Consider the following 15,574-nt stretch of genomic DNA (forward strand, 5'->3'; position numbering starts at 1 on the left):
GGAATTCCAACCCCGGAGCTCAGCTCCAGCCCTGCCGTGGTTTGAAGAGGACACAAAGATGTTCCGTCTGCTCCCGGGACCATCGTCCCCGCAGTGACCAACAATGGATTAATCCAAACCACTGCATCTCCATGGCTTCAAACGATGCTTACACCATTCCTTGGGACAGCATTGGAATTCCAACCCCGGAGCTCAGCTCCAGTCCTGCCATGGTTTGAAGAGGGCACAAAGCCATTCCATCTGCTCCCGGGACCATCGTCCCCGCAGTGACCAACAATGGATTAATCCAAACCATTGGATCTCCACGGCTTCAAACGATGCTTACACCATTCCTTGGGACAACACGGGAATTCCAACCCCGGAGCTCAGCTCCAGTCCTGCCATGGTTTGAAGAGGACACAAAGCCATTCCATCTGCTCCCGGGACCATCGTCCCTGCAGTGACCAACAACGGATTAATCCAAACCATTGGATCTCCACGGCTTCAAACTATGCTTACACCATTCCACCTCCTTGGGACAACACGGGAATTCCAACCCTGGAGCTCAGCTCCAGTCCTGCCATGGTTTGAAGAGGGCACAAAGCCGTTCCATCTGCTCCCGGGACCATCGTCCCCGCAGTGACCAACAATGGATTAATCCAAACCATTGGATCTCCACGGCTTCAAACGATGCTTACACCATTCCTTGGGACAGCATCGGAATTCCAACCCCGGAGCTCAGCTCCAGTCCTGCCATGGTTTGAAGAGGACACAAAGCCATTCCGTCTGCTCCCGGGACCATCGTCCCCGCAGTGACCAACAACGGATTAATCCAAACCACTGCATCTCCACGGCTTCAAACTATGCTTACACCATTCCTTGGGACAACACGGGAATTCCAACCCCGGAGCTCAGCTCCAGTCCTGCCATGGTTTGAAGAGGGCACAAAGATGTTCCGTCTGCTCCCGGGACCATCGTCCCCGCAGTGACCAACAATGGATTAATCCAAACCACTGCATCTCCACGGCTTCAAACGATGCTTACACCATTGCACCTCCTTGGGACAACACGGGAATTCCAACCCCGGAGCTCAGCTCCAGCCCTGCCGTGGTTTGAAGAGGACACAAAGATGTTCCGTCTGCTCCCGGGACCATCGTCCCCGCAGTGACCAACAATGGATTAATCCAAACCATTGGATCTCCACGGCTTCAAGCTATGCTTACACCATTCCACCTCCTTGGGATAGCACGGGAATTCCAACCCCGGAGCTCAGCTCCAGTCCTGCCATGGTTTGAAGAGGACACAAAGCCGTTCCATCTGCTCCCAGGACCATCGTCCCCGCAGTGACCAACAATGGATTAATCCAAACCACTGCATCTCCACGGCTTCAAACGATGCTTACACCATTCCACCTCCTTGGGACAGCACCGGAATTCCAACCCCGGAGCCCAACTCCAGTCCTACCATGGTTTGAAGAGGACACAAAGCCGTTCCGTCTGCTCCCGGGACCATCGTCCTCACCTCTGCAGTGACCAACAATGGATTAATCCAAACCACTGGATCTCCACGGCTTCAAACTATGCTTACACCATTCCACCTCCTTGGGACAGCATTGGAATTCCAACCCCGGAGCTCAGCTCCAGTCCTGCCATGGTTTGAAGAAGGCACAAAGATGTTCCGTCTGCTCCCGGGACCATCGTCCCCGCAGTGACCAACAATGGATTAATCCAAACCATTGGATCTCCACGGCTTCAAACGATGCTTACACCATTCCTTGGGATAGCATGGGAATTCCAACCCCGGAGCTCAGCTCCAGTCCTACCATGGTTTGAAGAGGGCACAAAGCCGTTCCGTCTGCTCCCGGGACCATCGTCCCCACAGTGACCAACAATGGATTAATCCAAACCATTGGATCTCCACAGCTTCAAACGATGCTTACACCATTCCTTGGGACAGCATCGGAATTCCAACCCTGGAGCTCAGCTCCAGTCCTGCCATGGTTTGAAGAAGGCACAAAGATGTTCCATCTGCTCCCGGGACCATCGTCCCCGCAGTGACCAACAATGGATTAATCCAAACCACTGCATCTCCACGGCTTCAAGCTACGCTTGATCTTTCTCCAACCCATGGTCTTCTTCATTGCTCCCCAATCCAATCCATCTCCAGGTACCAAACGTGGCAGTTTGGGACACTTGAAAAGAGCCACTTGGTGTGATGCCAGCAGGAATTCCGAAGGGTCAGACCATGTGATGGAAGAGATCTTCCCACGAGCCAAACGTGCTACGGTTCAAGGATCACTTAGCGTTGGTCTCTTCTGAACCGCTAAGCGGGTGGAGAAGTCTCCTCTCCTCTCCCAGTGGGAAAGGACACGGACACAGCTCCACGGCAGCAACACCGGGATCCCAGGATGAGTTGCATCTCCTATAACCCAACCCACCACGGTCCAGCTGGGTAAGAAGGTTGACCCGGAACGTTGTAGCAAACCACCTCCCCCGGGAAAGCACGTCTTGTTGGGTTTGGTCTTGCACGAGGAACATCGGTTGATGCTTTGCTCTCCACCCTGGAGCTGCCCACGGGGATAGATGGTGGAGATGTGGAGCACCACGAGCCTCTCCTCCACCAGGATGCTGCCAACGTCTCCCCGTGTCCGTCTAAATAGACACGGAACAACGCATCTTGGAGATCTCCATCAGATTGAAAACCACGAATGATTTCTATCGATACGGACAGGTGGGAAACACTGCACAGAAAGGAGAAAGGACAACTCCTGCTCAGGTTCCACCACTTTCCGAGCGAGCTGAAGGTTCTTTCCAACTGGAAATCCCTTTGAAGACAACGCATCCATCTCCAGCGCTGGGTGAGAACCTTCTTGAGGGCACAAGGAGGTGACGCGGCTCTCCTGTGGTGCCACCACCAGGACTCTGCTGCGGTTGGTGGTGGTGGTGGCACCTCAGGGCATGGTCCAGCCCTTGGTTGATGACACCAGGTTAAGCTGGGAGGTCCCTCAGGACACAGCTATGGAGCTTTCTGCCCCGCGGAGCACCGGGAACCACTGGGATGGGCAGGAACGGAGACCAAAGGAGGTCACAGATGGAGGCAGTGGGGATTCTCCCAACGCATCCACTGTGACTCCGGACAGGCGGAAGGTCCATCTTCCAGCGAGACGGACATTTAGGGACTGTTTCCCTATAAAATGATCGGAGCCAGGCAAGGAAACGACGGTCTGAGCTGCAACCTCCGGCATTCCGAGGCTGAGGAGCTTTTCCTACACGCGTTGGTCGGCTGCCGAGGGAAAGATGAGGTCAACTTCCGAGCTTCAACCCCAAACGAGGAAGAACCACAGAAGCGAGAGCTTTCCTACACCTCTCATCAACCACCGGTACGGGAACACAAGGAATCCAATTAATAAACGGCGCTAACGAACCCCTCGGTGACTCAACTGCTTCCGGGATGTCTTTAGATCCATCATTAAAGCTCTGACTTCAATTTCGAGACTCAAAGGCAAAAGCTACGGAGCAATAAGTTGGGAATCTGCAGTGGAAGGCACCGACGCGTCCTCGCAAAGCTCTCCAAGACGTCTCTCAGATGTTATTGCTGGTGGTTCCGTGGTCCTTCTCCGGAGAAGACACTGCTCCTCAAACCAAGACATTGAGAACGGATGTGGTGGAGCGTTGGCCAACGTGGTGTTGGGGTGACACCAGGTGAACCCCCAACCTGCGATGGAACCTCGTGCGAAGATCATTTCTCTGCCCAACGAGGTGGGTGAGAACGGATCAAGAAGGACGATCCAACTGCGCCCGTTACGGACATCCCACCTCCATCGCTTGATCCCACGTGGACTCGGTCGCGGTTGTAGCACGGTGGAAGCTGTGAAGAGGTTGGAAGAGAACAACTGCCATCATCTGGAAGAGAACAATTGCGATTGACGCCCCGTTGTGGTCCTCCACCCGATGTTTGAGGTAAAACTTCACGGATTTTGGAGCAAAGGAAGGATTTTTCGTAGCTCTATAGGCTGAAAGAATGCCCAAAGAGAGGTTTTCCCAAAGCTTCCGGCACCGATCCTCTGGAAATTCAGACTTTAACGCGTCTCCGATGAGGAAATCAAAGCCACCGATCATCTTTTTGCCACTGCTGCCTCCAGGGGGGATTGATCTCCACGTACCAAGAAGGGCAACCAAAGCAAAAACGGGAGAGATTATTCCTTCCCAGTGCAAAATAACTCGGAATTCTTGATTGGAAATCACACGGAGCGAGCGAGAAGACCTCCAGGACAACAGGAAAGCATCAACCTCCTGAGCAGTGGCAGTGGAGAGACCTCCAAAGCCACATCGGCAGCGCCGGAGTGGCCACAACCCTAACGGATAACCACCACGAAGAACACATCAACCCCATCCTGGAATTCCAACAGAGCAAATCCTTCGTTTTCCCTAAGAACAAAGCCAAAACCCCATTGGTTTGGGGTACAAAGGAAGACCCACGAGCGGTGGGGACGTCACCGTCGGCTTCTGATCCAGTGGAACGGTGGAACCCTGGTGTTCCTCTCGCACCACCTCTCCGGAATACTCACGACGCACAAATCACAGTTCAAATACGGAAGGAGCGAAGCGTGGCCGGAACGTTCCCAACACCGGAGCGGTGGGAGGTACTCGAGACGCTCAGGATAAAGCGTCAAGTGAGAAGATAGCTGGAAAGAAGCTGGTTGCCTACCTACGTCTCAAGCTTCATGCTTTAATTCCAAAGTGGTATTCCAGCTTTAGGGTTCGGGATTAACGACGGAAGCGGCGTTTAAGGTGGGACAATGGGTTTTGGCGCGCGGAAGCAGGCGGAGCTCCACGAGAACCAAGCGTCGTAGCTCCAGCCATGGTGCCTGGTGTGGTCACCAACCCAAACCTCCTTCTGCAAACCACCCCCATACGATCTGAGGGCACGAATCCCGTTTGGGATTGAGCCCGGCGCTGAGGTCCGGTGGGGCAGACCGGAGTCTCGGAGCGGTGTAGCTCCTCCAGCCTCCGCAGAAGCTCCCATGTCCAAGAGGCAGCTCCACACCTTCAACCGGACCTCGCTCGCGGGGTTCCATCTCTCCGTGCTGTTGTACTCTATCCCAAGGCTATCCTGGGTTTCCCGAGGCAGCGGCACGTATCCCACCCTCCTCGGACTCCTCCGTGCCCGACTACCCGGGGGAGTAAGAGCGGAAGTTCCGCTCGGGGTTCATTTTCTCTCCCACGTTGTCATTAGGTACAAAGTGCACAAGTGTCGCTTGTTCCTGCATCCATGAGAAACTTGGAAAAGCGGAACACAACAAACAAACCAACCCGAAAAGGATTTCCATCCTCATTCGAAAAGACACGGAGTCTCCAAAAGGCCAACGAACACCTGGAAAGCTGTTTTGGGCCATATCTGCTTTCCTTCCCGGAGACCGTAGCTCTTCCTTCCATATCTTCTCCTGGATGGTGGCAGCAGTCCAGTGGCTCCTTATCCTCTCCGCAACCTTCCGAACGTTCTCTCCGACCAACGGGAGGATGACAGCCAAGAAGTTGAGTTTTGACGGCTCGGCTGGAAAAGACCAAGCGTTAAACGACCCAAGATTTTATCGCCCTTCTGGAAGAGGAAAGAGCGAATCACCGGAACGTTGAGACCTCCCAGTTCTCAAGACGCTTCCGGCAAAATCAACGGTCTCCGGCTTGGGAACGACGTCAACGATTTCCCTCCCAACCCCCTATGGCAACATCCAAGAGGAAAACAAATTCCCTCCCGGTTTCATCCCATCGGAAAGCGTTTTGCATGGTTTTTTTTCCTCCTACGAAAGGTTTCTGATAAGGCTTTTATTGCTATACAAAAGCGGTGCAAATGCCGCCCGAGGGCGGCTCCATCGGGAACTTTGGTCACACGACTGGCGGGATTTCTTTGGGCATCGTCCAAATCCCGGCGTTAGACCTGCTACCTTTCGGAAGAGAAGCGGAATACTGTGTGCAAGAAAACACGGGGAGGAAAAAAATCGGATCGAAAACCCCCCCCAGATACAAAACCGAAAAAAAAAAATAGGGAGAAAAAGGGGAGAGAGGGAAAAAAAAAAGGGAAAGGAGCCGAGGAATTGAACGTAGGTTGAAGGCTCGCTTGGGAAGAGCCCCGTTATTCCCGTGCTGACGACGACGAACCGATGGATGCTACATTTAGACAACGCGAATGTCTTTCGAGAACGGATTGTTGGTGTCGGAATTGCGGGTCTGGTCCTGAACTCTCATCAATGCAGCATTTATTACAAAATAAAATTAAAATGAAAAAAAAAGAGGAAAAAAGAAGAAGAAGAAGAACGGACAAATTGCATCACCAGGGAGCAGCCTGGCTTGGGTCACACACGTCCCGTTGCAGCTGGGGGGTCATCAAGCGGGGCCGTTCAACGTGGCTTCGGCACAGGGTACGACTTCTTCTTTCCTAAAGAGAAAAGCAAAGAGAAATATTAGAGAGAGAAAAAACCCGGAAAAGCGCATCCAAAAGTCGTTGGAAACTCCTCTTTCATGAAGCTCCGCGTTCGGTTCTGCGACGGCCAAGAGAAGGAGGAGGTGGAAGTGTCATGGAAAGGGTTCAGAGGAGGCTACGAAGATGATGTGATGGTTGGAGAGCCTCTGCTGTGAGGATGGGCTGAGAGAGTTGGGGTTGGTCGGCTTGGAGAAGGTTTCAAGGAGACCTTAGAGCAGCTTCCAGTATGGAAAGGGCCTCCAGGAACGTTGGGGAGGAGCTCTTCATGAGGGCTTGGAGTGATAGGATGAGGGGGAATGGCTTTCAGTTGGAAACGGGAAGATTTTGATTAGGCATTCAGAAGAAATTCTTCAGGATGAGGGCGGGGAGGCCTTGGAAGACGTCGCCCAGAGAAGTTGTGCTGCCCCTCAAGAACGTGCTGCTCCTCAAGAACGGGAGCTCCTCGAGAACTGCAGCTCCTCGAGAACTGCAGCTCCTCAAGAACGGGAGCTCCTCAAGAACGGGAGCTCCTCAAGAACTGCAGCTCCTCAAGAACTGCAGCTCCTCAAGAACGGGAGCTCCTCAAGAACTGCAGCTCCTCAAGAACTGCAGCTCCTCAAGAACGGGAGCTCCTCAAGAACTGCAGCTCCTCAAGATCTGCAGCTCCTCAAGAACGGGAGCTCCTCAAGAACTGCAGCTCCTCAAGAACTGCAGCTCCTCAAGAACTGCAGCTCCTCAAGAACAGGAGCTCCTCAAGAACTGCAGCTCCTCAAGAACAGGAGCTTCTCAAGAACTGCAGCTCCTCAAGAACAGGAGCTTCTCAAGAACTGCAGCTCCTCAAGAACTGCAGCTCCTCAAGAACTGCAGCTCCTCAAGAACAGGAGCTTCTCAAGAACTGCAGCTCCTCAAGAACAGGAGCTTCTCAAGAACTGCAGCTCCTCAAGAACAGGAGCTTCTCAAGAACTGCAGCTCCTCAAGAACAGGAGCTTCTCAAGAACTGCAGCTCCTCAAGAATTGCAGCTCCTCAAGAACTGCAGCTCCTCAAGAACGGGAGCTCCTCAAGAACTGCAGCTCTTCAAGAACTGCAGCTCCTCAAGAATGGGAGCTCCTCAAGAACTGCAGCTCCTCAAGAACTGCAGCTCCTCAAAAACAGGAGCTTCTCAAGAACTGCAGCTCCTCAAGAACAGGAGCTCCTCAAGAACTGCAGCTCCTCAAGAACAGGAGCTCCTCAAGAACTGCAGCTCCTCAAGAACAGGAGCTTCTCAAGAACTGCAGCTCCTCAAGAACAGGAGCTTCTCAAGAACTGCAGCTCCTCAAGAACAGGAGCTTCTCAAGAACTGCAGCTCCTCAAGAACAGGAGCTTCTCAAGAACTGCAGCTCCTCAAGAACAGGAGCTTCTCAAGAACTGCAGCTCCTCAAGAATTGCAGCTCCTCAAGAACTGCAGCTCCTCAAGAACGGGAGCTCCTCAAGAACTGCAGCTCTTCAAGAACTGCAGCTCCTCAAGAATGGGAGCTCCTCAAGAACTGCAGCTCCTCAAGAACTGCAGCTCCTCAAAAACAGGAGCTTCTCAAGAACTGCAGCTCCTCAAGAACAGGAGCTTCTCAAGATCTGCAGCTCTTCAAGAACTTCAGCTCCTCAAGAACTGCAGCTCCTCAAAACCAGGAGCTCCTCAAGAACTGCAGCTCCTCAAGAACTGCAGCTCCTCAAAAACAGGAGCTTCTCAAAACCAGGAGGAGCTCCTCAAGAACTCTTCATGAGGGCTTGGAGTGATAGGATGAGGGGGAATGGCTTTCAGTTGGAAACGGGAAGATTTTGATTAGGCATTCAGAAGAAATTCTTCATGATGAGGGCCGGGAGGCCTTGGAAGACGTCGCCCAGAGAAGTTGTGCTGCCCCTCAAGAACGGGAGCCCCTTGAGAACTGCAGCTCCTCAAAAACAGGAGCTTCTCAAGATCTGCAGCTCCTCAAGAACGGGAGCTCCTCAAGAACTGCAGCTCCTCAAGAACTGCAGCTCCTCAAGAACAGGAGCTTCTCAAGATCTGCAGCTCTTCAAGAACTTCAGCTCCTCAAGAATGGAAGCTCCTCAAGAACTGCAGCCCCTCAAGAACAGGAGCTCCTCAAGAACTGCAGCCCCTCAAGAACAGGAGCTCCTCAAGAACTGCAGCCCCTCAAGAACAGGAGCTCCTCAAGAACTGCAGCCCCTCAAGAACAGGAGCTTCTCAAGAACCGCAGCTCCTCAAAAACAGGAGCTTCTCAAGAACTGCAGCTCCTCGAGAACTGCAGCTCCTCAAGAACTGCAGCTCCTCAAGAACGGGAGCTCCTCAAGAACTGCAGCTCCTCAAGAACGGGAGCTCCTCAAAACCAGGAGCTTCTCAAGAACTGCAGCTCCTCAAGAACTGCAGCTCCTCGAGAACTGCAGCTCCTCAAGAACAGCAGCTCCTCAAGAACTGCAGCTCCTCAAGAACGGGAGCTCCTCAAAAACAGGAGCTTCTCAAGATCTGCAGCTCCTCAAGAACTTCAGCTCCTCAAGAACTGCAGCTCCTCAAGAACTGCAGCTCCTCAAGAACTGCAGCTCCTCAAGATCTGCAGCTCCTCAAGAACAGGAGCTTCTCAAGAACTGCAGCTCCTCAAGAACAGGAGCTCCTCAAAAACAGGAGCTTCTCAAGATCTGCAGCTCCTCAAGAACTTCAGCTCCTCAAGAACGGGAGCTCCTCAAGAACTGCAGCTCCTCAAAACCAGGAGCTCCTCAAGAACTGCAGCTCCTCGAGAACCGCAGCTCCTCAAGAACTGCAGCTCCTCAAAAACAGGAGGAGCTCCTCAAGAACTCTTCATGAGGGCTTGGAGTGATAGGATGAGGGGGAATGGCTTTCAGTTGGAAACGGGAAGATTTTGATTAGGCATTCAGAAGAAATTCTTCATGATGAGGGCCGGGAGGCCTTGGAAGACGTCGCCCAGAGAAGTTGTGCTGCCCCATCCCTGGAGGTGTCCAAGGCCAGGTTGGATGGGGCTTGGAGCAACCTAACCCAGTGGGTGGTGTTCTTGCTCACGGCACGAGGTGGAACCGGATGGGCTTTGAGGTCCCTTCCTAAACCATCTGGGCTGGAGAACGTGTCTCACGAGAGGTGGCTGAGGGACCTGTGGTTCTTTAGCCTGGAGAAAAGGAGGCTGAGAGAAGACCTTACACCTCCCTGAGGTCCCCAGAAAGGAGATTGCACCCAGGTGGGTGTTGGGTCTCTTCTCCCAAGTAATAAATGATAAGAGGAAATGACCTCAAGTTGCACCCGGAGAGGTTCAGATGGGACATCAGGAAACATTTCTTCACCAAAAGGGTTCTCAGGCCCTGAAGAGGTTGTCCGGAAAGGGGGTGGAGTCCCCATCTCTGGAGGGGTTTCCAAGACACGTGGCTGAGGTGCTCAGGGATGTGCTTCAGTAGAGGACAGGGATGGCTGAACTCCATGATCCTAACGGTTTCTACCAACCACCATTCTACGTGGAGTATATCACAGCCCTCCACCACCCTTCGGTCACCCCGAGGTTCTCCAGACCGAACGTGGACCGACGTCCAAGGTGGAATAACCACGTTTGGTGACCCAATAAAAGCCAATCTTCTGCCCCGGGTTGGGTAAAAGGAGGATTGTGACCATCTCACCTGTCTTTTGTGGCCGTTGCCGTGACGACGCCGGCGGTCTTCTGGTGTTCCTCCGAGTGTTGGGCCACGTTGTTGAGGGGTTTGGAGGCTTTTGTCGTTCCGACCTCAGTGATGGTCAACTTGTTGATGACCACGCAGTCGGCGTCACTGTGTGGGGAGAGATCAAACGGGTGTTAAAACGTCGATTAAAGGGCGTAAATTCCAACGGAGACAAAAGTATTTCTCCTCCTCTCTTGGCAAAGGCCACAAATGTGCAATGAATAAACACCAACGGAGAAGAAACTGGAATGAAGAAGCATCGTCGGTGTCCTGGAGGCTTCGGTTCCTAAAATCATGAGACCAAAGATGGTCAAGAACTGCAGCGCCTCAAGAACGGGAGCTCCTCAAAACCAGGAGCTCCTCAAGAACTGCAGCTCCTCAAGAACTGCAGCTCTTCAAGAACAGGAGCTCCTCGAAAACAGGAGCCCTCAAAACCAGGAGCTTCTCAAGAACGGGAGCTCCTCAAGAACTGCAGCTCCTCAAGAACAGGAGCTCTCAAGAACTTCAGCTCCTCAAAAACAGGAGCTCCTCAAGAACTGCAGCTCCTCAAAACCAGGAACTCCTCAAGAACTGAAGCTCCTCAAGAACAGGAGCTTCTCAAGAACTGCAGCTCCTCAAAACCAGGAGCTTCTCAAGAACTGCAGCTCCTCAAGAACGGGAGCTCCTCAAGAACGGGAGCTCCTCAAGAACTGCAGCTCCTCAAGAACTGCAGCTCCTGAAAAACAGGAGCTCCTCAAGAACTGCAGCTCCTCAAAACCAGGAGCTCCTTGAGAACTGCAGCGCCTCAAGAACTGCAGCTCCTCAAGAACAGGAGCACATCCCACAAACTGCTCTGAAGCTCAGCCGGGGTCCTCGAGGACAACGAAGGGGAAACGGCTCAGGAATCCCCGTGGAGTCTTTGCGATGTGTCGTAGTTCATATATTAAACATGGTGTGAAGGTTGTGTTTCCAGAGGGACCTGGAAACGCTGGAGAGGTGGGGCTGGAGAACCTCAGAAGGGTCAACCAGGCCAAGGGCAACGTCCTACCCATGGGTGGGGGCAATCCCCGATTTCAATCCAGGAGGATGATGGGATGGAGAGCAGCCTTGAGGAGGACGTGGGGAGATGAGGAGAAGGTCGAGAGGAGCCCCAATGTGCGCTCCCGGCCCGGAAACCTCCCCGTATCCTGGGCTGCATCCCGAGCAGCGTGGCCGGCAGGGAGGGACGGGATTGTGCCCCTCTGCTCCGCTCTGGAGAGACCTCATCGGGAGGGTTGGAATCCTCAGCAGAAGGAGGAGATGGAGCTGTTGGAACGGGTCCAGAGGAGGCTCCAAGGATGCTGCGAGGGCTGCAGAACCTCCCGTCCGAGGACAGGCTGAGAGAGTTGGGGTTGGGGAGAAGAGAAGGCTCCCAGGAGACCTCAGAGGGACCTTCCAGTGCCTGAAGGGGCTCCAGGAGAGCCGGAGAGGGACATTATCCATGGGCATGGCATGATAGAATCATAGAATAAATAGGTTGGAAAAGACGTCTTGGATCATTGTGTCCAACCATTCCCATCAACCGCTAAACCACAGCCCTGAGCATCTCATCTGCTCATCTTTAAACACCTCCAGGGAAGGCGACTCCACCCCCTCCCTGGGCAGCTGTTCCAGTGCCGATGACTCTTTCCATGAAGAATTTTTTCCTGATGTCCAACCTGAACCTCTCCTGACGGAGCTTCAGGCCATTCCCTCTTGTCCTGTCCCCTGTCCCTTGGGAGAAGAGCCCAGCTCCCTCCTCTCCACAACCTCCTTTCAGGCAGTTGTAGAGAGTAAGAAGGTCTCCCCTCAGCCTCCTCTTCTCCTCAACACCCTCAGGTCCCTCAGCCGCTCCTCGTAACCCTTCCTCTCCAGACCCCTCACAGCTTCATTGCTCTTCTCTGGACACCTCCAGAGCCTCAACATCCTTCTTGTGGTGAGGGGTCCAGAACTGAACACAGTACTTATGGTGCGGTCTCACCAGTGCTGAGTACAGAGGGGAATAACCTCCCTGGACCTGCTGGTGACCCCATTTCTGATCCAAGCCAAGATGCCATTGCCCTTCTTGGCCACCTGGGCCACTGCTGGCTCATCTTCAGTCACTGTCAACCAACACCCCCAGGTCCTTCTCCTCCAGGCAGCTTTCCAGCCACACTTCTCCTGATCTGTAGCACTGCACAGGGTTGTTGTGCCCCAAGTGCAGGACCCGGCATTTGGACCTCATTAACCTCATCCACTGGTCTCAGCCCATCTTTCCAGCCTGTTCCGATCCCTTTGGAGCCTCCCCACCCTCCAGCAGATCCACGCTTCCACCCAGCTCAGTGTCATCCCCAAACTTATTGAGGAGGAACTCAACGCCTTCATCCACGTCATCGGTGAAGACACTGAAGAGGATCGGACCCAACGCTGAGCTTCGTTCCTAAACCCCTCTTTGGTCTTCCCATCACCGTTTGCTGGCGTGTGGACGCCCATCCGGACATCCCAACCGAAACCACAACGTTCCCGAGTCGGATGCGCAAAACCCGGCCAACTCCAACCCTGCGTCCTCGTAAACGCGTGACGAAGAGCCCCAATACCTTCAAAGAGGTCATAGCTCCACACGCAAAGCGAATCAGATGTCCTCCTGAGCCGTGGTGCCTCCACCACCTCCTTTTCCAACCAAACCTCTGCCCGAAAGCTCAAAATCTCCGGATCTGAGTTTTTCCTGAGGTTTTTTTGGGTGTTTTATATCATCTTTTCAATCATTTCTTGTTTCTAATGAACGGCTTTTGATAACGAAAGGAGAAGAAGAGCTGGAGAGATGGACACCTTCTTCTTCCCAGACTTCCCGGTGGTTCCACGTTGGAATTTACGCCCGTTATAAGGGTCGGACCGTGCTCCACACCTCACTCGTGACATCCTTTGGCCTCAAACCCCCACCCAACGCTTCTCCCACCCTGAAAGGAACCCCAAACGCCTCTTTGAATCCACCTCTTCCAAACATCTCCTTCCAAACCCCAACTTTGGGACAAGAAAAGCGCCGGATACCTTCACCCGGGGAACCCCTTTGCCTGAAAAGGGAATGGAATTCCAAGCGACACAAAGGGTTAAAGGCACGGAAGAGGTGGACCGCGTCCCACACGGATTCCTTTTCCCACCTGGTGCGAAGAGCTTTGTCGTTCGTGGCATCCGCGGTCAACGCGAGGGTCTCCGTCTCCGCGCTGATGGTTTCGGGGACGCTCTGGGTTTTCTCCTCTTCTTCGTCGCTCTCGGAGCCTCCGGAGGAACTGCTGTCCGAGGCCACCAGCGGCGCTTTCCTCGGGACGCAGGCGTTCCAAACACACGGAGAGGCGGCGGTGGCTGCGGGAAAAACAAATCAGGAGTCACATCGGGATAAAATGAACCGAAGGCCAAGAAGGAATCCCCCAAATCCCAAAATCTCGCGTGAATCTGGCGGTGTCGACACCGGCAAATCCGGAGCGGATGGTGCCTTCCGCGCGAATCCCGCGGCATTCAGGTATTCCAAGGAGGGAAAACCCAATCAACCCCACGAATCGGGAGTCTACGTTCAGCATCAGGGTATTCCGGTGGGGGATTTTCCCTAATCTGGATTATTCCTAATCTGTGTTATTCCTAATCCGTATTATTCATTCCGCAGGTTCGGCAACTGTACTCCGGTTTGGGATTTTCCCTAATCTGTAGTATTCCTAATCCGTATTATTCCTAATCCGTATTATTCATTCCGCAGGTTCGAGAACTGTATTCCGGTTTGGGATTTTCCCTAATCCATATTATTCCTAATCCGTATTATTCCTAATCCATATTATTCCTAATCTGTATTATTCCTAATCTCTATTATTCATTCCGCAGGTTCAGTAACTGGATTCCGGTTTGGGATTTTCCATAATCTGTACTATTCCTAATCTCTATTATTCCTAATCCGTATTATTCATTCCACAGGTTCCGTAACAGTATTCCGGTTTGGGATTTTCCCTACTCTGTATTATTCCTACTCTGTATTATTCCTAATTCGTATTATTCCTAATCCGTATTACTCATTCTGCAGGTTCGGCAACTGTATTCCAGTTTGGGATTATTCCTAATCCGTATTATTCCTAATCCGTATTATTCCTAATCTGTGTTATTCCTAATCCCTATTATTCATTCCGCAGTCTCAGTAACTGTATTCCGGTTTGGGATTTTCCTAATCTGTATTATTCCTAATCCGTATTATTCCTAATCTGTATTATTCCTAATCCGTATTATTCCTAATCTGTATTATTCCTAATCCATATTATTCATTCCGCAGGTTCAGTAACTGTATTCCGGTTTGGGATTTTCCCTAATCTGTATTATTCCTAATCTGTATTATTCCTAATCCGTATTATTCCTAATCTGGATTATTCCTAATCTGTATTATTCATTCCGCAGGTTCGGGAACTGTATTCCTGTTGGGATTTTCCTAATCCGTATTATTCCTAATCTGTACTATTCCTAATCTGGATTATTCCTAATCCGTATTATTCCTAATCCGTATTATTCATTCCACAGGTTCAGTAACTGTATTCCAGTTTGGGATTTTCCCTAATCTGTATTATTCCTAATCCGTATTATTCCTAATCCGCATTATTCATTCCGCAGGTTCGGTAACTGTATTCCGGTTTGCGATTTTCCTAATCCGTATTATTCCTAATCCGGATTATTCCTACAGATTAGGAATCCCCAGAGATATTGGAGTAAGAGCTGATGGGGAGGATGAGGTGGAAATAGATGGAAACTATGAGTGCGAAGAGCATCGCATGATCCCAATATCCCACGGAATACGGCACAGGGATATTCCAGTGCGACAGCAGACGGCCACTGCGGTATTAGCGCCGCGTCTATGGGGTTGGAAGGGACCTCAAAGGTCATCCGGTTCCACCCCATCCATGGGCAGCGACACCTCCCGCTGGATCCGGGGCTCCAAGGTCCATCCAACCTGGCCTGGAACCCCTCCAGGGATGGGGCAGCCACAGCTTCCATGGAAAACCTCTTCCAGGGCCTCACCACCCTCATCATGAAGAAGTTCTTCCTCGTGTCCAGTCTCAATTTGCTCCTCTCCAGTTTATCCCCATTCCACCTCATCCCATCCCTCCATCCCTTTGGGAACAGCCCCTCTCCAGCTTTCCCGGAGCCCCTTCAGGCACCGGAAGGTCCCTCTGAGGTCTCCTGGGAGCCTTCTCTTCTCCCCAACCCCAACTCTCTCAGCTGTCCTCGGACGGGAGGTTCTGCAGCCCTCGCAGCATCCTTGGAGCCTCCTCTGGACCCCTTCCAACAGCTCCATCTCCTCCTTCTGCTGAGGATTCCAACCCTCCAGATGAGGTCTCCCCGGAGCGGAGCAGAGGGGCACAATCCCGTCCCTCCCTGCTGGCCACGCTGCTTTGGATGCAGCCCAGGACACGGTTGGTTTCTGGGCTGGGAGCGCACGTTGGGGCT

The 15,574-nt window shown here is 52.6% G+C and overlaps 2 protein-coding genes across 2 annotated transcripts in view; both read right to left on the bottom strand.

Annotated features, from left to right (window-relative positions):
• SBF1 (SET binding factor 1) overlaps positions 1–5,056 on the bottom strand; it is a 109,844-nt gene extending 104,788 nt beyond the window's left edge. Inside the window, exon 1 of the mRNA XM_054069688.1 lies at positions 4,895–5,056. Within this exon, the coding sequence (XP_053925663.1) occupies positions 4,895–5,056 (162 nt within the window). The remainder of the gene's footprint in view (positions 1–4,894) is intronic.
• PPP6R2 (protein phosphatase 6 regulatory subunit 2) overlaps positions 1,991–15,574 on the bottom strand; it is a 102,124-nt gene continuing 88,540 nt past the window's right edge. The window contains exons 22-24 of the mRNA XM_054068806.1: positions 13,258–13,459; positions 10,085–10,231; positions 1,991–6,411 (exon numbers count right to left, since the gene is read on the bottom strand). Of these exons, the coding sequence (XP_053924781.1) occupies positions 6,360–6,411; positions 10,085–10,231; positions 13,258–13,459 (401 nt within the window). The 3' untranslated portion in view covers positions 1,991–6,359. The remainder of the gene's footprint in view (positions 6,412–10,084; positions 10,232–13,257; positions 13,460–15,574) is intronic.

Source organism: Cuculus canorus, chromosome 1, assembly GCF_017976375.1.
Source record: "Cuculus canorus isolate bCucCan1 chromosome 1, bCucCan1.pri, whole genome shotgun sequence".
Lineage (NCBI taxonomy): Eukaryota > Metazoa > Chordata > Aves > Cuculiformes > Cuculidae > Cuculus > Cuculus canorus.